At 42.8% G+C, this 27,674-nt stretch overlaps 1 protein-coding gene across 1 annotated transcript in view; it reads right to left on the bottom strand.

The window, feature by feature from the left end:
- Positions 1–27,674, bottom strand: part of ddhd1b (DDHD domain containing 1b) — a 280,385-nt gene that overhangs the window by 239,898 nt on the left and 12,813 nt on the right. The window contains exons 6-11 of the mRNA XM_026317958.1: positions 25,225–25,331; positions 15,877–16,133; positions 15,383–15,458; positions 15,059–15,208; positions 3,086–3,150; positions 2,578–2,756 (exon numbers count right to left, since the gene is read on the bottom strand). Of these exons, the coding sequence (XP_026173743.1) occupies positions 2,578–2,756; positions 3,086–3,150; positions 15,059–15,208; positions 15,383–15,458; positions 15,877–16,133; positions 25,225–25,331 (834 nt within the window). The remainder of the gene's footprint in view (positions 1–2,577; positions 2,757–3,085; positions 3,151–15,058; positions 15,209–15,382; positions 15,459–15,876; positions 16,134–25,224; positions 25,332–27,674) is intronic.

The raw sequence follows: 27,674 nt of genomic DNA, 5'->3' as shown, positions 1-27,674 counted from the left end.
AAGACCTGCATAATGAGCTGCATAATGAGTCTTTCAGTCAGGAATGTGGCTGAGAGGGAATTACTGACTGAATTACTACAGTCCCATCATTATCAATACACGCTTATTCTATTTAGGGTCACAGGGATCTGGTGGAGCCTATCCCAGCTGTCTTCGGGTGAAAGGCAGGGGTACACCCTAGACAGGTCACCAGTCCATCACAGGGCCACATAGAGACAAACAACCACACACATTCACACTCACTCCTACGGGCAATTTAGAGTCACCAGTCAACATGACATATATGTTTTTGGACTCTGGGAGGAAACCAGAGTACCTGGAGAAAACCCACGCAAACAGGGGGGAGAACATGTAAACTCCACACACAAAGGGCCCTGCTGGATTTCGAACCAGGAACCTTCTTGCTGTGAGGCAACAATGCTATCCACTCAGCCACCGTGCTGCCATGATCTATACTTTATTTTTATATGTATATAGATGTAAATGAGAGGAAGTGATTTTATATATTTTTTTAATTTTTATTATATATATATATATATATATATATATATGTAGTTTTTGTTCATTATTGTTGTTCAATTTCCTGTTTAGTACTTCCCATTGTTACTTTTGCCAGTTTCAAGTTATTTCAGTGACCATTCTGGGTTTTTGCTTTTTTTAATGGAAGGGTACCAACAGTTTTGTCTGTGTGTGTATATAACAAACACTGTAGATGTAGTCATTTTTTTTTTATCTTTATATGTAAACATTATCTTTCAGTTGCATCTCTGTTAGACCCTCCGATGGCTACTTCATTCCAGTAAAATGTCAATTATCGAGTGTGTACATTTGTAACATATAATTGTAATTTCAATCAAATGTTACAATTGAGCCCTGCAATGGACTGGTGGCCTGTCCAGTGCCCGCTTTATCAGCATACATCCGTCCTATTTATATATGTCAGCAGGAGCCTATTACACCTACTGGAGGCAATGCGAGTCAATGGCGACTAGTATTAGCAGCTGACATGAATGTACATTTTTGTTTGTTTTATTGCCTAAACCTAACCAACATGTTTTAATGCCTAAATATAATTGAATAGTTGTCGCGCTTAAACTCAAGGACGTAACTTAAGTAATGACGCCAATGCAGATCTGTAGGATAAAAAGAAACGACTCAACCGACCAGTAGATTGAGTCGTTTGTAGGTCCCGAGGTCAGTAGGTTTGTAGGTCCCAAGGTCAGTAGGTTTGTCACTGACCAATAACTGTAGTTTGATGGGAAGCCCAAATGGGCTATTGAATAACATGACAACAGTCCAACCGGGTGGCAGGGTGTACCCCTGCCTTTCACCTAAAGAGAGCTGGGAGAGGCTCCAGCAGTTCTGCTTATTCCTATTTTAGGAATCTATTATAGATGATGGATGGATGGATGGATGGATGTTATAATATATAATAAAACCCTATTATTTCATAACCACAAGTCAGGTATCGCATATAATCATGCTGTTATATGTCAAGCTATGTTTTGCTTAAGTATTTTTGTCTTCATGCAGTTTTTCCAAATTATAAATCATGAGGAACTGTGTTCTTTTTGTTTGAATCTAAATTAGCTAACAATATCAAAAACATTCTTTGTTTTTGCAAGCACGTAAATTATATTTCGAAAAGAAATTACATTATCCACAGAACCGGATCTAGGCATGGGCAGGGGTGGGCTTAGCCCACCCAAATGTCAGTCAATTAGAATTTAGTGAAAGACAGAATTTATCTTTGAGTTTTTACAACCAATCAAAAAATAACACCAGAAAAATGCAGTATTTTCTCTGTTTTTATTGGCTAAAAACTGTTATACTCTCCACACTCACGACTTGCCTTCAGGGCGGAGAAGCAGATTCAGTTTCTGACAGACAAGAAGAAGAGCTAACAAAAGGTAGTCACTCTTTCTTCTCTAGGCACATTGTCTGTGCACTTCTGGGCACAGACAATGTCCAGTGAACAACAATTGAACATATGAACAAATTGTCACACTACATTAGGTTATCAAATTTGATGTATGTCAAAGTGCCTTCTTTGGGTGTTATACGTCAAAATAAAATAATCAGTTGCCTAGTTTGAAAACTATCTTGGTAGTAGTTATCTATCATTACTGCTATTTTACATAACTTTACACTAGCCAGTGTTAGAAACCTACCAACATAGCTAACCACGAGTTTGCAGGCTAATCTAACGTTACCAACAAACATAAACAAACAGAATGCCATAAAGGTTCATAAAACACAATATATAACCAAAGCAATTCAAACTACTTAACACTACATGTGGCTGTGGTGGGACAATTTGTAGCCTGAAAACTAGTGGTTAGCTATGCTGGTAGGTTGCTAAAGCTGGCTAATGTAAAGTTATGTCAAAAAGCAGTAACGATATCGTTAATACATTGTGTTTGCCACAAAACAGATTGAGTGTGGCTGATTTTCAGTTGGCTTTCATGTCCATCACATCTTTTTTGTTTGCAATTTTACTACATAACCATAACAACAAAAGCTGTCACTCATATTATGTCCTTCATCCACACAGCCATAACCCTTTTGTGTGCTCACCCATAATGCTTGCTTTGCCCAGGCTGGTGATGGATTCCCCGTAGTGCCGGCGAGCCTGGGGTGGGGAGGTGCAAGGGCTTGGGATGCTGTCTGAGTCTGATACACTTGCAGTCTCCTTTGGGGGATTGAGCAGTGTGGGCCGGATCTGATCATAAGGTGTCGGGTTGGTGGTGTTGTACCTGTACATTACATGCAGATCAACCCCAGGTCACTGAAACATGTATAGAGCTGTCTTCAGGTCTACTTCATCAAACTGTGCATAGTGCAGCTTAAACCAATACTAGGTTATATAATAACAGACAAAATGTTACAATTATTTCTATTGTAAACTTATATCATTGCTCTTTCTGTAAATTGTTTATACCAATTTTTACTAATAATACATGAGCAAAAGAGAAATACTGAAACTGTGGATGGTAAACAATTCATTCCATTCTTCAGCTGATTTTGTACTTCACAGGAGAATTCAGAAATATCCAGCATATCAGACCTCATATACATGACTTACCAATGGATTTGAACTGGTGCAATGTTACTGTAGTGCTTTAAGATAAGAGGTTCCAATCTATATGCCTAAAAGAAACAAACAAGTGCAAAGGTTTGTGAAGAGGAGTATTTCTCATTACAAAGGTAATTTCTACAGGCTATTTTATGTTTGTTACAAGCCATAACTCATCTCTATAACTTTGTGATACAGATGTAGCCATTCAAAATGTCACACTTTTTTATCACAGTATCTTTGCGGTGCCCTGGTGGTGCCATTTGATCAGGAATGCAGTGGTTTTAATCCTCCACTGGGTTAACCCTCTGGGGTCTAAGGGTGTTTTGGGGCCCTGGACAAGTTTTGACATGCCCTGACATTTGTGCTTTTTTACTTTTAAACATATTAATGGCTAAAGTGTGATAACACTGTAATCAGCACAAACTGGGCTACAATAATATGTGAGCAGCATGTTCATACATGATTGTGTTTTTGAGAAAACAGCGTTTATGTATGGTTAGTGAAATAAGGCCATAAAACTAGTGTTGTTAATTTAAAAATTTAATCACATTAATCACAGTCATGGACTTTGATTAATCATGATTAGTCACAAAAATAAAATCATAGGATTTACCTGTAAATGCGTTGAAATAAAGAAATGCATGACAAACTAGTTTAAGGAAACAGATCCAAACTTCCATCTGGAAGCTTTTTATAATGAAACTTGCCATTCAACAGACCAGGTGTCATGTCTTCTGCCAACATATTAAGTAGTGTAGCATTCGCTGTATCTTACCCTTATCCAAACATCCCCTCTGTGATAATGGCAAGAAGTTGGCAAGAAGTTCAAACCTTATCAAAAGATTCATTTGCGTTAAAAAAATATTAACGTGTTAAAATGTTTACATTAATTGCATGCATTAACGCATTAACGTTAACAGCCCTACATAAAACACATACATTCACATTGGATCACAAGACTTTTGAGAACTGGATCTTGTAGCCAGCGTTAATTTTGACACAGATTTTAGTCATAGTCTTTTGACTAAAATGCAATTTTAGTTTTAGTCATATTTCAGTAATCTGCTTTGTTTTAGTTTTAGTCGACTAAATAGCATAACATTTCTAAAATATATTGGGTTTCATTTAAGTGTAATTTAGTAAAACTATTGTAATATACAAAATATTCTAAACTAAAATCAAATGAAAAACAAGTTTAATATACTGTATATGGAATATGGCCTTTCCATAAAAGACCAAAAGTTACATATGCATTGTTTATAACCCGCATATCACATTCTTCATTTTTTAAAGTAAAAGAGCAACTCCAAAATATTTAAAAGAAAAACTGTATTTAGCAGTAATGGCATTGCATCAAACATGAAACTGACCCATATATCTTCTCTTTGTTTTCTCCCAGCTGTTTCCATTTCATTACAGTTGAAGTCAGACAGAAACTCAGTGTAGGCTATGAGATGTCGTGTACTCGCGCATCCCGCGTCACTAGGTGGATCAGTTACTTTTCAAATGTGCGTCTAAGAAGATTGATCCTGATTGGATCTTTTCTAAAAACGCCCCTCACTCACATTTTTGGGTCGTTTTTATTAGTCAACAAAAAATGTTAATATATTTTAATTTAGTTTTCGTCGTCATCACTTAATTTTTATTTAGTTAACGTCTCGTTTTCGTCAGTGAAAACATGTCGTTGATGAAAATTATAATGAAAATACTTTGTCAGCGAAATTAACACTGCTTGTAGCCAAGAGTTTTGCTTCAAAATAATGTGAAAATCATCTTATTCACTCATTCTAGGAAAACAATCCACTGATTAGACTTTTCTAAAGGCCCTTTTTTTGTAGAAAGGGCATATGAAAGAAGGTGTGCCTGATCATGAATAATCATGTGATTCACCTGAGAAGACAAACACCTGAGCTGCATAATGAGCTGCATAATGAGCCTTTCAGTCAGGAATGTGGCTGAGAGGGAATTACTCGTCAGGAATTATATCCTCCGCTGGGTCCAGTCACTTCAAAATGCAAACATTCGTCATCTGAGTTGCGTTTTTCCTTTGAGGACAAATTAAACTCTTCATCGCTGTCCAGAACCATCCAAAATGCTTCTTCACCCATGTGGCATGCCATCATCTCACACAGAAAAAGTGAATAAATTCTATGATGAAGCTTGATGTTTTATGTGATTTCTCGGGGGCGTGTACATAATTACCTGGCTAACCTCAGATTATTTCCATATGAACAGTGCGCTCAGTGTGAGGCAGGATCTATGAGGTGAGACAGAAGAAACCATACCACTCCTTACTTTCATATTGATTACATACAAAGAGATTATTTGCTTTTGACTTGAATTGTTTTATTTAAAAGAAGAAATTTCAAGCTTTCTGTTCATATATTTCTCATGTCTTTAAGGCAAGTATTCACCGAGATTCAGGTTGTTTTATTTATGTGTCTGTGAAGAGATGTGACAGAAATACATGAATCTAAATCCTGAAGTTTTTAATGTCCATCTCTTTGGCAGACTGCCACATTGTACCATGGAATGGTTTTTCAAAAACACACACAAAAAAAAATAGTGATAAATTTTGTTGTCATGGAGTGCAGCTGTTACAATCCATGTTCTGGACTTCCTGTTTTGGGACTTTTATTTTGGTTATATTTCCTGGTTCACCTGTTCTTTTTTATCAGGTAGTTTTATGTTCATTTACTGGATTATTGTGGCTTGAAAACTTCCAATTGAAAAGGGCACGCTGGCTTGCTTGGTTGTCGCTCTTCTCTCCCAACTATATTTTTATTATTTGTTCTTTAAATGGCGTAAAACCTGTGTGGACTGTCTATGTGTTTTTATTCCAATGTGATGTCGAATCACGCTACACCCGCTGGATTACTGCTTTTATTTCTGCACACATTCTGTTGGGATTTACTCCCCTGCTACCTGGCCCAATACACCGCTGTGAGGTGTAAGAGGTGTGGAATCCCCCTGCATGGCTCTCAAGTACTCTGCTCGCCAGTTGTTGAATCTAAAAGAAAACTTTGTCTTGGCGAATGACATACGTGCTCTTTGCAGTCATGTCGGAACTCTACGACATAAGTGTTATATACATTGCTTGTCAAGGCATAGTTTTGTATGCTCACCATCTAAACCTGTTGCTTATCCAACATTTCTGCCCAAACCTCAGAGACTGCTGTGTAGACCTACGGGGATCCATTTTAACAATTTGTCAGCATTCAAGCACACAGAGGTTGATTCGGATTGACCCACTCCCTCACATCTGCTGAAATTGGCACTGTTTAATGCACTCTCAGTCAACATCAAAGCTGTGATTTTATCAGACATCATTACAGAACAAAAACTGGACATCGTGTGCTTGACAGAAACATGGCACAAAGACTCCAATGGTTTTCTTTTTAATTAACTGACGACTATGGATTATTTGATTACACACGATACTTGGGTAGAGGTGGGGGTCTCATTGTGTTGCATAATCAACACTACATGAGTCCCGTGGCTGTTCCTCAGTTTAATTCATTTGAATGTCTGGTTTTGAGTGTTTCTGCGCCCCTCTCTACTGCCATAGAAACAGTTTAAAGTCAAAGATTTTTTTATCAGAATTTGCAGATACAGTGGGTACGGAAAGTATTCAGACCCCTTTAAATTTTTCACTCTTTGTGTCATTGCAGCCATTTGCCAAAATTTAAAAAGCTCATTTTATTTCTCATTAATATACACTCAGCAGCCCATCTTGACAGAAAAAAACAGAAATGTAGAAATTTTTGCAAATTTATTAAAAAAGAAAAACTGAAATATCACATGGTCATAAATATTCAGACCCTGTGCTCAGTATTGAGCTGAAGCACCCTTTTGAGCTAGTACAGCCATGAGTCTTCTTGGGAGTGATGCAACAAGTTTTTCACACCTGGATTTGGGGATCCTCTGCCATTCTTCCTTGCAGATCCTCTCCAGTTCTGTCAGGTTGGATGGTGAACGTTGGTGGACAGCCATTTTCAGGTCTCTCCAGAGATGCTCAATTGGGTTTAGGTCAGGGCTCTGGCTGGGCCAGTCAAGAACGGTCACAGTTGTTCCGAAGCAAATCCTTTGTTATTTTAGCTGTGTGCTTAGGGTCATTGTCCTGTTGAAAGGTGAACCTTTGGCCCAGTCTGAGGTCCTGAGCACTCTAGAAGAGGTTTTCTTCCAGGATATCTCTGTACTTGGCCACATTCATCTTTCCTTCAGTTGCAACCAGTCGTCCTGTCCCTGCAGCTGAAAAACACCCCCACAACATGATGCTCCCACCACCATGTTTCACTGTAGGGATTGTATTGGGCAGGTGATGAGCAGTGCCTGGTTTTCTCCACACACACCGCTTAGAATTAACGCCAAAAAGTTCAATCTTGGTCTCATCAGACCAGAGAATCTTATTTCTCATAGTCTGGGAGTCCTTCATGTGTTTTTTGGCAAACTCTATGCGGGCTTTCATGTGTCTTGCACTGAGGAGAGGATTCCGTCAGGCCACTCTGCCATAAAGCCCCGACTGGTGGAGGGCTGCAGTGATAGTTGACTTTGTGGAACTTTCTCCCATCTCCCTACTGCATCTCTGGAGCTCAGCCACAGTGATCTTTGGGTTCTTCTTTACCTCTCTCACCAAGGCTCTTCTCCCACGATTTCTCAGTTTGGCTGGACGGCCAGGTCTAGGAAGAGTTCTGGTCATCCCAAACTTTTTCCCTTTGAGGATTATGGAGGCCACTGTGCTCTTAGGAACCTTGAGTGCTGCAGAAATTCTTTTGTAACCTTGGCCAGATCTGTGCCTTGGCACAATTCTGTCTCTAAGCTCCTTGGGCAGTTCCTTCGACCTCATGATTCTCATTTGCTCTGACATGCACTATGAGCTGTAAGGTCTTATATAGACAGGTGTGTGCCTTTCCTAATCAAATCCAATCAGTTTAATTAACCACAGCTGGACTCCAATGAAGGAGCAGAACCGTCTCAAGGAGGATCAGAAGAATTACTCATTACTATCTGGATGTCCCAATAGCTCTATAAAAAGCCTCCATTTAATCCAGAATGCTGCAGCCAGAGTCCTGACCGGAACTAGCAAGAGAGATCATATTTCTCCTGTATTAGCTTCTCTTCATTGGCTCCCTGTAAAATACAGAATAGAATTTAAAATCCTTCTTCTCACATACAAATCCCTTCATGATCAAGCTCCTTGATACCTTAAAGACCTCATAGTACCATATTATCCCAATTGACCACTTCGCTCTCAGAGTGCAGGTCTACTTGTGGTTCCCAGAGTTTCCAAAAGCAGAATGGGAGGCAGAGCCTTTAGTTATCAAGCTCCTCTTCTGTGGAACCAGCTCCCAGTCTGGTTTCAGGAGGCAGACACTCTGTACTTTTAAGGCTAGACTTAAAACCTTCCTCTTTGACAAAGCATATAGTTAGGGTTGGCTTCGGGCAACCCTGAACCATCCCTTAGTTATGCTGCTATAAGCCTAGACTGCCCGAGGACCATCAGTGCACAGAGCTCCCCTACCTTAACCCCCCTTCCCCTGGTTTTTGTAAAGTGCCATGAGATGATTTGTATTGTGATTTGGCACTATACACATAAAATTGAATTGAATTGAATTGAATCAGTTACGCAAAACTGAGCCTTTAACCTTAAGCGTGAATGGCTCTGTTTAACAATTTCAAACAAAATTTAAAAATTTGGGGGTGATATTTGATCCTAATTTTACATTTGATCGTCATAGGGCTTTCTCTTCATTGGCTCCAAAACTATGGAATTCCCTGCCCTCTGAGATTAGAACTACAAAATCTCTTAGTGTTTTTAAATCTTCTCTTAAAACTTACTTTATTGGGGTAGCTTTAATGAGATCGATATGATTAATTTTCTTTTATTTTTACTGGCTTTGTCAAGAATGGTTCTTTCTATCTCTGTATTTTATCTCTGCTTGCATTTTATTTCATTGTATCATTTTAATTTGTATCTCACTGTATCTTAAATTATGTAAAGCACTTTGAGCTGCTACTTTAAAGGGGCTATATAAAATAAAGTTTATTATTATTATTAGTTTCACCTGTGTCTGCTCTGCTCACTGCAACCTGAACTGTTCCTCATGTGGTTTCATCCTGTTCCCTGCGTTTGCTTCTCCTTGGCTCCTGTTTTCCCCATGTCTGTTTCCTGCCTGTTTGTCTGTGCGTGGTTCTCATCTCCTTTGTCTCCTTGGCTTTCCTGCTTGTATGTGAGTCTGGTGTCTCCTGGTTGTTCCTGTGTGAGAGAGCGCACTCCTCTGTATCTCCATGGTCTCTTTCTGATCCTGTGTTCCGTCCCCAAACTCCAGCTTCCTTGCCTCCCTGGGTTGTGTTCTCCTTGTTCCTATTTCTTCCTGTGAGTTGCCACGTTCTCCTGAATCCCTTGAGTCACTTACAGTGCCTGTGTTCCTAGTCTCTGTATTACTGTACTCCCCGTGTACATACTTCAGTTTGGCATTTGAGTTACCTGTGTAAATAAAGAGCTTGTCTGCGTCCAAATAAAATTATTTTACACAGACTGTACCTCCTGTTCCGAGTCGTCCCAGTGGGTCGGCAGGTCCTGCTCACACCACTGCACTTCCTGTTCCCAGTCTTCCCAGTGGGTTGGCCGATCCTGTCGACGCCACTGCACCTCTTTTCCGAGTCTTCCCAGTGGGTTGGCCAATCCTGTCGACGCCTTTATTTTGGTTCTGTTTCCTGGTTTGCCTGTTTTTAGTCTCAGGTTATGTTCATTTACTTGTTTTGTTTTACCTGTGTTTGCTCTGCCTTGGTTATCTCCACCCTCGTGTCTCTCTCCCTCTCCGTATTTGTGAATGTGTCTTCCCTTGGCAACTAGGTGATTGGCCTACTCTGATCCTAATTAGTCATCAGAGGAGAAGTATATAGATGTGCTCCCTGCCCTAGTTACTGGATTACATTGTTGTGCTCACTGCAACCTGAACTGTTGCTTGTGTGGTTTCATCCTGTTCCCTGCGTTTGCTTCTCCTTGGTTTCTGCTTTCTCCTGTCTGTTACCTGCCTGTTGTCAAGCAGCATTACCTGTGTATGTGAGTCCGGTGTCTCCTGGTTGTTCCCTGTGTGAGAGAGCGCACTCCTCTAAGTATCCATGGTCTCTCTCTGCTCCTGTTTTCTGCATTCCCGGACTCCAGCTTCCTTGCCTCCCAGGGTTGTATTCTCCTGGTTCCTATTTTTTTTCCCTATGAGTCGCCATGCTCTCCTGAATCCTTTGAGTCACTTACTGTCCCTGTGTTCCTAGTCTCTGTATTACTGTACTCTCCATGTACATACTTCAGTTTGAGTTACCTGTGTATATAAAGAGCTTGTCTGCATCTTGGGTCCATCCATCCATACAACCATCCATCCACCTTCTTCCGCTTACACGGGGCTGGGTTGCGGGGGCAGTAGCCTAAGCAGTGGTACCCAGACTTCCTTTTCCCTGGATACTTCCTCCAGCTCTTCCGGAGGGACACCAAGGCGTTCCCAGGCCAGCCGGGAGACATAGTCCCTCCAGCGTGTCCTGGGTCTTATCCAGGCCTCCTTCCGGTGGGACATGCCCGGAACACCTCCTCAGGGAGGCGCCCAGGAGGCATCCGAAACAGATGCCTCCCGGAAGGAGCAGCGGCTCTACTCCAAGCTCCTCCCGGGTGACCGAGCTCCTCACCCTATCTCTAAGCTCATGACCATAGGTGAGAGTAGGAACGTAGATTGACTGGTAAATCAAGAGCTGAGCCTTCTTCACCACAACGGACCGGTACACCGACCGCATTACTGCTGCCGATGCCCCGATCTATCTGGCAATCTCACTTTCCGTCCTTCCCTCACTCGTGAACAAGACCCCAAGATACTTAAACTCCTCCACTTGAGGCAGGATCTCTCCCCTGGCCTGAAGATGGCAAGCCACCTTTTTCCGGTTGAGTACCATGGCCTTGGACTTGGAGGTCTTGATTCTCATCCCAGCCGCTTCACACTTGGTTGCAAACCAACCCAACGCACACTGGAGATCCTGGCTCGATGGAGCCAACAGGACAACATCATCTGCAAAAAGCAGAGATGAGATCCTGTGGTCCCTGAACTGGACTCCTATTTACTGGACACCATTTAATGAGCAGAACAGGTGACAAAGGGCAGACCTGCCGGAGACCAATGTGCACTGGGAACAGGTCTGACTTACTGCTGGCAATGCGAACCAAGCTCCTGCTCCGTTTCCCATACTCCTGGAGCACCTCCCATTGGGGGACCCGGTCAAATGCCTTTTCCAAGTCTACAAAGCACATGTGAACTGGTTGGACAAACTCCCACCCCGGTCTGCCAATCCAGGGGTACTGTCACCGAACGCCATGTGATGTTGCACAAGTGTGTCAGCCATGACAGCCCAACAACATCCAGAGACTTGAGGTACTCGGGGAGGATCTCACCCACCCCCCGGTGCTTTGCCACCGAGGAGCTGCCGAACTACCTCAGCCCCTGCTTCCATCATTATGGAAGACGTGTTGGCGGGGTTAAGGGGATCCTCGAAGTATTCCTTCCACCGTCCGACAATATCCCCAGTCGAGGTCAGCAGCTCCCCATTTCCACTGTAAACAGTGTTGGCAGAGCACTGTTTCCCGCTCCTGAGGTGCCGGACGGTTTGCCAGAATCTCTTGAGGGCCGACCGGTAGTCCTTCTCCATGGCCTCACCAAACTCCTCCCATACCAGAGTGGCCAAGATATACGGCCGAAGGTCAGATGACACCACTACAAAGTTGATCATCGACCTCCGGCCTAGGGTGTCCTGGTGCCATGAGTGATGGACACCCTTATGCTTGAAAATGGTGTCCGTTATGGACAAACTCTGTGACTGGCACAGAAGTCCAGCAACAGAACACCACTCGGGTTAATATCGGGGAGGCCGTTCCTCCCAGTCACGCCCCTCCAGGTTTCACTGTCGCTGCCCACGTGAGCATTGAAGTCCCCCCAACAGAATTACGGAGTCCCCAGTAGGAGCACCTTTCAGCACCCCCCCCCCCCCAAGAGACTCCAAAAAGGCACTGTTAGGCTCATAGGCCGAAACAACAGTGAGAGACCTATCCCCGACCTGAAGGCGCAGGGATACGACCCTTTCATTCAGGGGGGAAAACTCCAACACGTGGCGGCTGAGCTGGGGAGCTATGAGCAAGCCCACACCAGCTCGCCCCCTCTCACTGCAAGCAACTCCAGAGTAGAAGAGAGTCCAGCCCCTCTCAAGGAGCTGGGTTCCAGAGCCCAGGCTGTGCGTGGAGGTGAGCCAACTATCTCTAGTCGGTACCGCTCGACCTCCCTCACAAAGCTCAGGCCCCCCCCCCCAGTGAGGTGACATTCCATGTCCCTAGAGCCAGTTTCAGCATCCAGGGATCGGGTCGCCGAGGTCCCCGCCGTCGACCACTGCCCTTATGGATCCTCCTGCGGGTGGTGGGTCCACAGAAGGGCGGCCCCACATCGCTCTTTCAGGCTTTGCCCGGCTGGGCCCCATGGGGGGAGTCCCAGCCACCAGGTGCTTGCCAACGGGCCCCAACCCCAGGGCTGGCTCCAGAGTCGGGCCCCGGCTTCGCCGTGCCGGGCGACGTCGTGGTCCTTGTTGTCTGCTTCATAAGGGGTCAATGAACCACTTTTAGTCTGGTCCGTCACCTAAGACCTGTTTGCCTTGGGAGACCCTGCCAGGGGTATATAGCCCCATACAACATAGCTCCTAGGATCATTCAGGCACTCAAACCCCTCCACTACGATAAGGTGGCGGTTCAAGGAGGGTTCATCTTGGGTCCAAATAAAATTATGTTTTTACGCAAACGTGACAACGACATATCCTTTTTCAGCAGAACGTCAGCTTGACATTTGTATCACTAATTTAATTTTATTATTTTGTGTAATAGTATGTTTTTGAAGGACTGTTGAAGAATTGCAGCAAGAACTTAAAGCAGTTTGGGAGCGAAGGGGTTCCTTACACCAAACTACACAGTAGATGATGAAAAGGGACACCAGTCCCTGGGGTGGAATTCCCACATCGGGGGGATGTGAACAGTTTTCCCTGTTCTGCTTTTCTCCTCCTAGATTTTCTGCGCACTCATCTACGCCATCAACTGGCCCTGTAATCCTACCAGGCATTTCATTGCAAAGTGTAGATCCAGAGATGGAAGAAAAAATTTTCACACAAGACACAAGGATAGCCATCCACACCCTGATCACTACGCTGCCAGAATGTTCCTGCAGATAGCTAACTCTGCAATGTAGTCATTGGCTCACAAAGTAAACTGGAAGGGGTCCAGTGAGGCCTTCCAAAGAAGCTGATAAGACATCTTAAGGAGCAAACACATCTCAGCCGGAGAATGGAAGGACATTAGGGGCCGGGTCAATGACAGACTTACAATCCCCTGAAACCTGTATGCCAGTACAGAGTTACTTACTACCTGTAGAGTCTGTATTTGTGTTCTTTTAGGTATTTTGGTGTTAAACATATATTTTAAAAATATCACCAGTAAACCTATTGTACCTGTAGGTGTTCAGTTTTACAGTCGGTAGGTGTGTATGTGTTTGTATATGTGTGTGTGTGTTGGAAGTGGGTGGGGGACGATAGCAACAAAACAAAAACAAGACACAAACCTAAAACATTGTAATATTTCAACTGTATCTAGTTGTGGATAAAAAGGAAGTGTTTTATTTCTCTCCTGTCAGACTTTAAACATGTTTAGCAGTGTAAAATAAAATGCTGAGACATTTAATAATACTAGAAATAAATGATGTTATCACTGCAGCTATAACTGTCTGTCTCTCAATCTATCCTGTAGTGTATGTTTCTGTCTTTTTCCCTTGTGGTAAATCATACTAAAAAAAAAAAAAAAACTATTCAGCAGAGAGGTATGAGGGAAGGGTGTGTTGCCATGGAGATGGTTTTCCACCTTAAAGGTGTGAATGACTTTTAACTACTACATTTAAATCTGAATTAAAAACCTTCAGCCTCCTTTTGTTTGCGAAAACAGACACAAGACAAAAAATGTAAAACATTGTAAGAGAGCAGAGCATATAAACTGAACTACTGTGTTTACATCTGTAGTAATTTTCTATCTTACATTCTTACATTACTTACCCCCTCAGGGCACACTGTAATTCACAGCCTTGGTAGTAATGTTAGGTCTCATACGGAAAAAGTGTACACTCTTCAAAAATCAGAGTTCTTGTCTATGATAATGTGGAAATGTTTCCACTCCTACTATATACAGTATATGTGTGTTTATATGTTTCACTGTTCAGATATAGGCCTAACCACTTTATAGTGTTGATTTATCACTGGTGATTTTGCTGTGTATACATGTACAAACTAACAAAATGTTAGTTTTCTGCCTATAACTTCAATTGTGTTTACTTAAAGTTTTATTAAGTATAGAATCTCACGGCAAAAATGAAAAGTAATTCCTATCTTAATCTCAGAGTGCAGCTTTAAGGTGGTTGTACTCCTGTCTCCTTTATGAATGCACAGCGTTATTCACCTCCACCAAACCTATAAGACCCAGGTGTTACTGTAGGAAAAACCAGTCATTCATTCAAAAAATACATTATGTGAGAATATAATCAAACAATCATTACAAAATGTATCTGCGTTTGCAGTTTAGTTGCACAGGGATGTTTTGGGAAACAGGGTTGGCTGATTGACCTCAGGAAGTCAAGAAAAAATTTCCAAAATATTAAAGTAAAGTAATAAGTTTATAGCTAACCCTGACCACAGAGCTTTTCCATTACTTTGTTTTTTAATTATAGCCTGGCCTACAGTATGGTCTGTGCATGCGCAGGGTGCTGTACATATGAGTGTAAGCAGAGCGCCACCTACAGACATTATAGTGTAACACATGCTGTTCAGAATACGAAAGACGAACAAAACTTACTGCAGCAGAATGTGACATTTTAAATTGCTACTACTGTAATTGTCATGTATGCAGTTGTGGGTACAGCTCACCACTGGGTCTGTGGGATGGAATATGTTGAAGAGGCGTTTGCAGATAGATGTGGGAAGGATGTGGTCCTGCACACCATTGTTTCCAGGGCGGATTCCTCGCAATGCCAAGAAAACAGCCAGAGGAGAGCCCATGCAAAAGAAATTTTCTACCTGCAACACAGAGGACAGGAAACTTCATCACAAGAGAACAGTAACAATCCCCCTGTGAAAGCAGTCAGACCTTGTTTGGATTTTGGATTTTTTCCTTGGTTTTCTGCTCTTTGCAATCACATGCACAATACTTGCTGAACAGAAAATGACTGGTGACTGATGACAAACAATTACCTTGAATTTCAAGGCTGGCACTGCAACACAAGATGATGTCTGCAGACCCTGAAACTGATCCTCCAGATCTCTCAACCTGTTGAGATTATCCGTATTATACAGAGGTAAAAAATACTCACATTTCCTATGCTGTCATACACTTACATGAGCCTATTTTCCTAAATGAATTCACTGTAATCAAAGATTGAATTCTGATTATTCTGATCCTTTAATACCAGCTTATGAAAGGTGTATTTGCTAGTAAATATTTCTCTGGTTATTGTTATAACTGCAATATAGTATTGTGATTGCAGTCAGTTTTTCCTGTGCATGTAAGTGTACCTGATGGGGAGAGATATGCAGTTGCTTGAAGGTAATTTGTTCGCTAATTGTAGACCACTGACCATTGGCTCATCTTGAGAATTGTCACTGAGATCTTCTTTATGTTAGGTAAATTTTATGCCAAAACAGATGTGGAATAAACTCCTTTACCAGAGCTATAACCTAAGCAGTACCTGAGGCGTGTAAGTCTCAGCTGCTCCTGAAGGTGGCGTTCTTCATCAGTCGGCCATCGAACCTTCGTCTCCTCTGGGTCGGGTGCTTCTTGATGATGAAAGCGCACAGGATCCCAGCCTGTCATGATGTCAAAGGTGATGACGCAGCCCAATGAGTGCGACACAATAGACACCTTCCCATTTTGTCTGAATTCTGAATTCCGTGAGCAGAAGAGTGAGTACAGACGATTCAGTTCCAGAGTCAAACCCCTGGTAATCTACACACACACACACACACACACACACACACACACACACACACACACACACACACACACACAAACACAACACATTTATAAACCTTTGTGTGATATTTGATTCTAATGTTTAAGTGTGTCAATAATATTCAAATAGATGTGCTTATGACTGATGCTTGAGAGTCTTGATCATCTGTTAATTCACAGTCAGATAATGTATAATTCTGTGCTATACAGCCATGTGTACACAGGATGTAGGTGTGACAGAGAGGAGTTGATTCAGACTCACAAGACCAACACTCCCACCCAGCAGGGTGATAAATTACAGCACAAAGGCTGAGACAGTAATGCTGCAACACGAAAATAAGTTATGTTAAAAAATAGTCTTAAGCTGGGCACAGTGATGGTGCTGTAGTCTCTCGAGACTTTCCAGGACTGTGCAGAATCCAACATTTCAGCACGCAGCTAAACAAACATTTCATACAAATCAGATCGATTTCGCCAATTAAAAAGAAAAGATATGCAGGATTATTAAATCCCTCATTATCACATTACATCAACATCAACACTACCACTCTGGAAGAGCATTAAGGCTATATTGAGGAGTGCTTCCAACAAGTAGTTATGCATGAAGGAAGTAAGACATGGGCCTCCTCTTTGAATAGAAGCCGACTTACTAGGAGCCATTTCATCGCCGACATGAACGATGTATTAGAGTCCATTGATAAAAGCTTATGCAATTTCAATTTAATATCAATTCAATGTATTTTATTTGTGTAGCGCCAAATCACAATACAATCATCTCAAGGCACTTTACAAAAAACAAAAAATCCCAACAAGTCCCTTATGAGCAGCACTTGGTGACAGTGAAGAGGAAAAACTCCCTGTAACAGAAGAAAAAACCTCCAACAGAACCAGCTCAGTTTGGGAGGCCATCTGCCTTGACCGACTGGGTTGAGTGGATAGAGGAGAGAGAAAAGAACAACAACAATAAACAACAAGTAGACACTGCAGGTTGGTGGGGCCAATAACTTCACATCAGCAATATGCAGCTCCAGGACCAGGGACACCTGCAGAAGGTACAGAGAGAACAGAGAGAGAGGGAAAGAGCACAAACTAGGGGAGAGAGAGAGCACAAGGTTAGTGACATTCAATGGTGGAATATACATGTGAGGTGGGAGGAGTGGAAGAGAGGGGAAGGGAAGGGAGTGTTAGGGTTAGGGTATGGGAGCTCAGTGCACCGATGGAAGCTTATGCGCTTTGTCAAAAGGGAAGCTTTTAAGTCTAGCCTTAAAAGTACAGAGAGTGTCTGCCTCCTGAATCCAGGCTGGGAGCTGGTTCCACAGGAGAGGAGCTTGATAACTAAAGGCTCTGCCTCCCAGTCTGCTTCTGGAAACTCTGGGAACCACAAGTACACCTGCATCTGAGAGCGAAGTGCTCTATTGGGATAATATGGTACTATGAGGTCTTTAAGGTATGAAGGAGCTTGATCATGAAGGGATATGTGAGGAGAAGGATTTTAATTTCTATTCCGGATTTTACAGGGAGCCAATGAAGAGAAGCTAATATATGTGTGAGTTAAAGGACATGTCCTGGTCAAAAATAACTCCAAGGTTTTTCACAGTAGTGCTGGAGGTCAGGGCTATGCCATCTAAAGTAGCTATAAATAACTTGTGTTTTCTCTGAGTTTAAAAGTAGAAAGTTACTGGTCATCCAGGCCTTTATGTCCTTTAGATATGCTTGAAGTCTGAGATGAGTCCATTATCTGTGGCTAAGAGAAGATTGTTGGTGACTTTTAACAGTGCTGTTTCTGTACTATGATGTGCTATAAATCCTGATTGACCATTTTTAAATAAATCATTCCTGTGTAAGGCTGGGCACACTAGACAATTTTATGCCGAATTTTCCCCCTCCAGTGAACGTGGTGGCGTGGAAAGAAGCTGTACCTGAGCCTGCTGGTGCGGGAGCGCAGGCTCCTGTATCGCCTGCCAGATGGGAGTAGGCTGAAAAGACCATGATTTGGGTGGGTGGCATCCTTGACAATGGATTTGGCTTTGTTTGTACAGCGTTTATGATATGTGTCCTGGATGGAGGGGAATTGGGAGCCAATAATCCTTTGAGCAGATTTCACTACTCTTTGCAGTGCCTTGCGATCAGCAGCGTTGCAGTTGCCATACCAAACAGAGATGCAGTTAGTGAGTATGCTCTCAGTGGTACAACGGTAGAAGTCTGTTACAATCCTAGAGCATAGGTGAGCTTTCTTCAGGGTACGTAGGAAGTGAAGGCGCTGATGCGCCTTCTTCACCAGACTGGAGGAGTTGAGGGACCAAGAAAGATTTTCAGCGATGTGTACTCCAAGGAACTTAAAGCTAGACACACGCCCTGCTCTTGGCTCTCCTGAAATCCACAATGATCTCTTTGGTCTTCTGGATATTGAGTGCCAGGTTATTGTTTTTGCACCACAAAGCTAGTTGCTGAACCTCATCTCTATATGCTGTTTCATCCTCCTCTCTGATCAGGCCCACCACTGTGGTGTCATCTGCGAACTTGATTATAGCATTGGAGCCATAAACAGGGGCGCAGTCGTGGGTGAAGAGGGAGTAGAGCAGAGGGCTCAACACACAGCCCTGCGGCACACCAGTGTTCAGGGTAATGGTGGAGGAGGAGAGACATCCTATTTTAACAGTCTGGGGTCTGTTAGTGAGGAAGTCCATAATCCAGCTGCAAAGTGAGTTGCTGATGCCAAGCTGGCTGAGCTTGGAGATCAGCTTGGAGGGGATCACCGTGTTGAATGCTTAACTAAAGTCAATGAACAGCATTCTGACATATGTATTGGGACTGTCCAGGTGGGTGAGTGCCAGATGGAGCACTGTGGAGATGGCATCCTCTGTTGATCTGTTGCGTCGGTAGGCAAATTGATATGGGTCCAGTGTAGCAGGCAGACATGACTTCAGTTTGGAGAGGACCAGCCTCTCAAAACACTTTGCAATTATGGGTGTTAGTGCAACCGGGCGGAAGTCATTCAGTTCTTTGGCTGTAGACTTTTTAGGCACCGGAACAATAGTGGCAGATTTGAAACTGTGAGGGACTGTTAAGTGGGCCAGAGACATGTTAAAGATGTTGGTGAAGACACCAGCCAACTGCTCCGAGCATGCTCACAACACACGTCCGGGTACTCCATCAGGTCCAGCAGCTTTCCAAGCATTCAACCCTGCCCAGAATGTCGCAGACCTCTGAGGTGGAAAATTGGAGTATGTCCTCATCTGGTGAAACGGCTGGCTTGAAGGCTGTCTCCTTGTTTTCCCGGTCAAATCGAGCATAAAAGTGGTTCAGCTCGTCTGGGAGGGAAGTAGAGGAGGGTAGGGGAGAGTTGCAGGGGGAATTGTTGGTGATTGTATGTAGGCCTTGCCACATACGCCGGGGGTCAGAGGAGTTGAAGTGCTCTTCAATCCTTTCCTTGTAGGAGTGTTTGGCCCTGGATATTCCTTTCCTCAGGTTGGATCTGGCTGAGCTGTACACCTCCTGGTCTCCCGACCTGAAGGCTGCATCCCTAGCCTTGAGGAGAAGGCGAACTTCTTTGTTCATCCAGGGTTTCTGATTAGGGAATAGTTTCACTGTTTTATGTGTAGTCACTCCCTCTACACACTTGTTGATATAATCCAGGACAGAGTTGGTGTATGTGTGAATGTTTGGGAGTCCATGGTGGCGTCAGAAGCAAACACATTCCAGTCAGTGTGCTGGAACAGTTGTTGTAGAGTGGAGTCTGCATCTTCCATCCAGACCTTAACGGCTTTTGTTGTTGGTTTCACACGTTTAGTGACTGGAGTGTACTTAGGCAGGAGAAACAAAGAGAGGTGATCGGACTGACCAAGGTGGGGGAGGGGTATGACTTTGTAGGCACCAGGCACATTAGTATAAACATGGTCCAAGGTTTTATTGTCTCTAGTGAAGCATGAGATGTTTTGGTGAAATTTAGGTTGAACAGTTTTTAGGTTGCAATGGTTAAAGTCCCCAGTGACAATAAAAGCCCCATCTGGGTGTTGAGTCTGAAGCTTGTTAATGGCAATGGAAAGTTCTTTCATTGCTGCTTTGCTATTTGCATCAGGTGGTACATACACAGCGATAGCAACAATGCAGCTGAACTCACGTGGAAGGTAGAAGGGCCTGCATTTGATGGCTAAATATTCCAGTTCAGCAGAGCAGTGGGTACTAACAGTGACGCAGTCCGTGCACCACGTTTTGTTTACATAAATGCATAAACCGCCTCCCCTGCTCTTACGTGAAGCCTCTGCCGTCCTGTACGCCCTGAAGACAGAACGGCCTTCTAGTTCAACCACGGAGGTTGGGTCTTTGTTAAGCCAAGTTTCAGTGAAAAACATGATGTTACAGTCCATAAGTCTTTTCTGTGTGAGGGTCCAGATCTTAAGTTCGTCTAGCTTGTTCAACAAAGAACGCACGTTGGCAAGAAATATGCTGGGGAGTGCAGTTCGGTGCGGGTTGAGCCTTAACCTAGCTCGCACTCCACCACGCTTACCCCGACGCTGTTTGCGGTCACGTCGCCGGCGGCGAGCATACCCAGTCGGGATGAGTTGTTCATCAGGTCGCGGCTGTCTGATCAACTCCGGGGGTAGATGGTCGAAGTTGAATGGGTCATCCAAAACAAAGTTCTTGCAGCTTTTATGAATATCCAATAGTGTATATCAGTCGTAGGTACGGTTCACTCGAATGTTTCTAGTGAGAACAAGTAGAATAGCCAGGTAAATGAACGCTAGATTGCAAAAGCTGGAGAGACGTCGAGCCTCGCGTTGTGCACGCGCCGCCATTTTGAGTTGCGCCGCCATTTTGAGTTATGATGATATGTCAACACCATCAACTAATGCCTAAAAACAAAGCTCCAGGGCCAGATGGTTTTCAAGCTGAATTCTATAACAAACTATGGACAATGCTTGGCTGGCCCCCAAATTTTTTAGAATGGTAACAGTAATTAAATAAACGTGCAGAATGCCCTGAAACATGAATTCAGCAAACATTATCCTGCTCCTTAAACCAGGTAAAGACCTTGTACTTCCATCCACTTATTATCCCATATCACTTATTAATGTAGATCTCAAAATTACTTGCAAAGCTCAAGCCAGGAGGGTAGAAAAAAATGAGCCCTCACATAATACACCCCAATCAAATAGGAGTTATTAAGCGTAGACAGGCGGTTAGCAATACATTTAAACTAGGCGATGCAATTTCTGAAGAAATTGCGTTGGGATTGCTGACCGCCGCAAAAAGCTTGAGGCAAACCGCGTCGCCGAAGCATGTTTTGAATCGCCTGACGCAGTTGGAATAATCGAGAAATACGAACTTTAGTGAGGGTGCTTTTATTTTGAGAAAATGCTATAAAAAGGCTTTTATTTTGAAAGGGCAAAGAGCTGCAGGAGACTCGTGACCTTACACTAGAATCTGGACTTTATTTTGAATATTCCTTATACTTTACAAAAATGTAATATCTTCCTATAAATAACTGTAGACTTTTATTGCGAAAGTCTGACCATGTCAGAAACCATGGCTGACATGGAAAATGCCTTCACTTGGTGCCTGAAACTGTATGCCAATAACCAACATCCGTTTTAATATTGAGTTGCTGTTTGAGAGGTTTTCTGTTGAGAAAATGCTATTTCAGGGCTTTTATTTTGAAAGGACAAAGTGCTTTTATTGTGAAAGTCTGACCATGTCAGAAAACCATGGCTGATATTGAAAATAGCCTGAAGCCGTATGCCACTCTAGCAAGACCTATACATGACTTATAGATTAATGCCTTCTGACCCGTTTAAAGGTTGAATGGTGTTTCTAGCTGAAAGTATGCTGCCACAGTTAAAGCTGAAAGAGGACAAAGTTGAAGGTGATTTTAACATTCTCTCCATTCATTTCTATGGGAAAAAATTCCGACAAAACCTCTCATCGACCCTCAACCCTCTCCTCATCGAACTGAACGCAACGGTGTTTGAATGACGTTTCTATGTCGAACGGTTTAGGACTAGATAGCGACCGAAAAACGGCGGAATAATAATAAAGAGGAAAAAACCAGGAACATAAACTATATATATATATATATATATATATATATAAATATATTACTTTCTTTAGACGTGGAGAATGAATTTGACAGGGTAAATTGGAAATTCCTTATTGCCACAAAAATTCAGATTCAGAACACGTGATGCTCGCCTTTTGCTGTGGTCATGGCATGTCGGTCCTGCAATCCCCAGCTGTTGGTATATGCACCTGTCTGCTGCTGGGGCAGGGGTGGCGTTGTGGTGGCCTCCTGCTCTTGCTGTATATAACATTTGATGACTCATGCACATGTACAATCAGGCACACTCGCACTCTCACACACAAACACAAGACATATACTCGTGCACATATTCACAAATTCGCATACACATTCTATGGTAGTTATCTCTGTGTATCATTGCTGACACTTTAAATTGCATTTTTAACATTACAATTATAGTTATTGTTACTATTAATATTAATATTGTATTGCACTGACAATCACTGACAAGAGTAATGCATTGTTATCAAAGACTCTGTTTTACATTGTATCATTGTATTGCTGACATAGTATAAGAATTTTTATTGCATATGCATCACTGCAGATGTTTTTTATTACCTGTCTTTCTCTCTTTTCCATCTGTTCTCTATCCCTATCCCTTCTGTCCCCCATACCCTGACTTGTCCTGTAGCTGGCATCATCAAAATAAAGATCTATTCAACAAGAGGAGTTGGTTCAACACCTCTTGGAAAAGCAACTCTGTTGGCTCAACAAGTCATCCAGATCCTCAATATTGTACACATTGTATACATACTCCGTGAGAACAGAGAAATTTGTTCTCTCTCCCAGGGCTGCGAGAAAAGAATCATTTTTATCTCGCAGCCCTGGTTTGGGAGTTCTCGCAGCTTGTTCTCGACACGTCATTTTTTCTCACATGGTGTCCGAAAGCTATTGTGTGATTGGTCAGAAATTTGAAGTGGGCATGGTTAATGTGGAAAACGGAAATGTTCCCGCTTTTTCCGCTGGGGGTTGTCATAGAAATGGATAGTTTTGAGGAACAGCTGCCAGAGACTATGAGGAAGTATGAAAATCTTTACAACACATCTTGTAAGGCATATGAAGACACACAAATGGCTAATAATTCATGGAAAGCGGTAGCTAGAACGCTGCGTACGGAGGAGAGCATCTGTCGTAAAAGATGCCGATTTCCGATATCTTATCCGTTGTATTGTGTCTTATTGTCAGATTCCTACAATGCTTAGCGCATATGATGTGTGCTGCAGTGAGAGGGACTTCCCACAATTTCTGCACTTGAGCGTCTTGTGGAGTATGAAACGTCCTGGTGAGAACTAACTTTGTTCTTATTCTCACCTCTCAATGAAAAGGAACAAATTTCTCTATTTTCGCGAAGTACAGTGGATACGGAAAGTATTCAGACCCCTTTAAATTTTTCACTCTTTGTGTCATTGCAGCCATTTGCCAAAATCAAAAAAGTTCATTTTATTTCTCATTAATGTACACTCAGCACCCCATCTTGACAGAAAAAAACAGAAATGTAGAAATTTTTGGAAATTTATTAAAAAAGAAAAACTGAAATATCACATGGTCATAAGTATTCAGACCCTTTGCAGTGACACTCATATTTAACTCACATGCTGTCCATTTCTTCTGATCCTCCTTGAGATGGTGCTCCTCCTTCATTGGAGTCCAGCTGTGGTTAATTAAACTGATTGGACTTGATTAGGAAAGGCACACACCTGCCTATATAAGACCTTACAGCTCACAGTGCATGTCAGAGCAAATGAGAATCATGAGGTTGAGGGAACTGCCCAAGGAGCTCAGAGACAGAATCGTGGCAAGGCACAGATCTGGCCAAGGATACAAAAGAATTTCTGCAGCACTCCTAAGAGCACAGTGGCCTCCATAATCCTCAAATGGAAAAAGTTTGGGACGACCAGAACTCTTCCTAGACCTGGCCGTCCAGCCAAACTGAGAAATCATGGGAGAAGAGCCTTGGTGAGAGAGGTAAAGAAGAACCCAAAGATCACTGTGGCTGAGCTCCAGAGATGCAGTAGGGAGATGGGAGAAAGTTCCACAAAGTCAACTATCACTGCAGCCCTCCACCAGTCGGGGATTTATGGCAGAGGGGCCCGACGGAAGCCTCTCCTCAGTGCAAGACATATGAAAGCCTGCATAGAGTTTGCCAAAAGACACATGAAGGACTCCCAGACCATGAGAAATAAGATTCTCTGGTCTGATGAGACCAAGATTGAACTTTTTGGCGTTAATTCTAAGCGGTATGTGTGGAGAAAACCAGGCACTGCTCATCACCTGCCCAATACAATCCCTACAGTGAAACATGGTGGTGGGAGCATCATGTTGTGGGGGTGTTTTTCAGCTGCAGGGACAGGATGACTGGTTGCAATTGAAGGAAAGATGAATGCGGCCAAGTACAGAGATATCCTGGAAGAAAACCTCTTCCAGAGTGCTCAGGACCTCAGACTGGGCTGAAGGTTCACCTTTCAACAGGACAATGACCCTAAGCACACAGCTAAAATAACAAAGGAGTGGCTTTGGAACAACTCTGTGACCGTTCTTGACTGGCCCAGCGAGAGCCCTGACCTAAATCCTATTGAGCATCTCTGGAGAGACCTGAAAATGGCTGTCCACCAACGTTCACTATCCAACCTGACAGAACTGGAGAGGATCTGCAAGGAAGAATGGCAGAGGATCCCCAAATCCAGGTGTGAAAAACTCGTTGCATCATTCCCAAGAAGACTCATGGCTGTACTAGCTCAAAAGGGTGCTTCTACTCAATACTGAGCACAGGGTCTGAATACTTATGACCATGTGATATTTCAGTTTTTCTTTTTTAATAAATTTGCAAAAATTTCTACATTTCTGGTTTTTTCTGTCAAGATGGGGTGCTGAGTGTACATTAATGAGAAATAAAATGAACTTTTTTGATGTTGGCAAATGGCTGCAATGACACAAAGAGTGAAAAATTTAAAGGGGTCTGAATACTTTCCGTACCCACTGTATGTATCAAGCTTTAGTCTTAAGGTTCACCTCATCTCGGTACAGAGGGCTGGTGTAGTACATGATGTCCATGGCACTGCTGTTCAGCATATCTCTGAGACTTCGCACTTTGTCTGGAGTGATGGAGTCCACCGTGTCTGAAGGGGAAAAAACAAATACATCAAACACAGCTGTCAAGCAACAATTTGCACAATACACTTTTCTGCACAAAACAGCAAACCTTGCAGAGATGAAATAGGTAGCCTACTAGCTAACAACGCCAACACCTATGAAAGTGTGATGCCTGTGGATCTGCAAGTACCAGATAAAGATGAGTCCCCTCCACTCCCATTAACTTTAAGCAAACCACCACTGCCTAAAAAAACAACTTTATTCCACAATCACAGAAAAAACCCTAAATATGACAACACTGCTTCCCTTGTTATACTAATCTTTTAAATACCCAAAGCAAACTGGCATTAAAGAGGTAATTATCTGCACTGAAAAGCATTCTGACTGAGTGCTACAGTCAATACCAGAATCTCAGACTTCATGGTGTGCCAAAAAGTACTGCCACAAGAAAAGGATGGTAGATTTCATAGATGTCTCACTCCGTATACAAAGCAACCGTCAAAATAACAAATCCCCAAGCCATCATTATTTGATTCACCACCCATCGATTTACGGATATGATCTGGAAAACTGCAAAGAATAATTATTTGCTTTGAAGTAATGGCTTACACTTTGCCAAGGACTTAACTAAGGACCACAGAGATTCAAGACAAAATCGCCACATTTACCAAAAAAGCACGAGAAGGTGGCAAGCTGCCTTCTTCATTGATGTTGAGCCTTTGTGAATTGGTCAAAATCCAATTGCACAATAACTAAAACGGAGCTGTGTTGGAGAAAAATAGAGAGAAACCACTTTGACTAAAGATGTAAGAAAAAAGAGAATACTGTTCTGGTTTGCTACACTGAAGAAGAGAAAAGAAGAGCATAAAACCACAGATCTAGAAACTGTTTTTTGTTTCTTTTTTTCTGCCTCCTCTGACAGGTATGCTGACATATATATATAGTATTATCTTATGCATCCGTCCATCCATCCATCCATTTTCTTCCACTTATCCAGAACCACATTTCCCAGACCTCCCTCTCCCCAGATACCTCCACTAGGCGATGCTGAAAGATGTAATCGCTTCACCATGTCCTTGTCTTCTCTGAGACCTCCTCCTAGTGGGATATGCCCAGAACAATGTGGAGGAGCAGCGGCTATACCCTGACTTCTTCCTGATGACTAAGCTTCTCACCCTATCTTTAAGGGATTGCCGAGCCATCCTGCCGAGGAAACGTTCAGCTGCTTGTATGCAAGTCACAATCCAAAACTTGTGATCATAGGGTAGGAATGTACATCAACTGGTAAATTGAGAGCTTGCCTTATGGCTCAGCTCCCTCTTCCCCAAAACAGACTGGTACAGCGATCACATAGCTGCAGACGCAGAATCAATCTGTCTATCGATCCTTCAAGAGTAGCCACCTTATCATGGTAGGGTTTGATCCTGGGAGCTATGTTCTCCAGGGCTAAATGCTCAATGTTCATCAATGCAAATTGTTCTAGGGTGATGGGCCAGATGATGTGCAGCTCACAAACCCTATGTGGAAAGAAATAAAGCAAATAACACGACCCTGCCTCACCATACTTGGCAATACTTGGCCACAAAAGTCACTTTCCATTTTCACTTTTCACTTTCACTTGTATGTTATAAGCCCAGTGAATGTTTAAGTACCAGTCCCAGGGAATTTAGAAACATGGGGAACCAGGGAAATTAGAAGTCTTATCTCACTCTCTTACAGGCCCTGCTAAAATAATGGCAGATAAATGGGGTAAATGTATGGTTGAGGATATTGTTACAAAGAAGAGAAGAGGAAGTGAAAAAGAAAAGGAAAGCAAAGAAGGAAAAAATAAATTGGCACTATTTCCAAAGTGGGAAAGGGATGCAGAAGTAAAAGCAAAAAAATCTGCTGCAGGATTAATGGTAAAGTTAGAAAAGTCTGATGTTGAGGAAATGAAGAAGGACAAACATAGGGCAAGAAATAATAACCTGCCTCCTCCATATGCTCACTCTATGCCCATGGCTGGTCCACCAGCAGCACAGCCTGTCCAGGCCCAGGTGGCTGCATCAGCAAATACCCAGTACCCATGGGAGTTCAGAAGAAGAACAAGAACGAAGTCTCACTAGCAGCTACATTTGATTACTGACTGAGAAGGCAAACCAGCAAAGGAGACATACAACAGATGCTGTGTGTCGCAGGTTCTTCAAACGTCAGACCCGCAACATGGTCAACCACAGCAACAGTGGGATCACAACAACTCACCACCACGATGGAAACCAAGTACTGATGTACTCGATAGAACAATACAAGAGGACATACTAGGGATCAAGGATTTTGGCAGAATCAGCTTCAAAGAGCTTCAAATGACTAAGAAGGGAATATTTTGTTTT

This window comes from Mastacembelus armatus, chromosome 24 (assembly GCF_900324485.2).
Source record: "Mastacembelus armatus chromosome 24, fMasArm1.2, whole genome shotgun sequence".
In the NCBI taxonomy this organism is placed as follows: Eukaryota; Metazoa; Chordata; class Actinopteri; order Synbranchiformes; family Mastacembelidae; genus Mastacembelus; species Mastacembelus armatus.
This window is presented reverse-complemented; position numbering and strand designations above follow the sequence as displayed.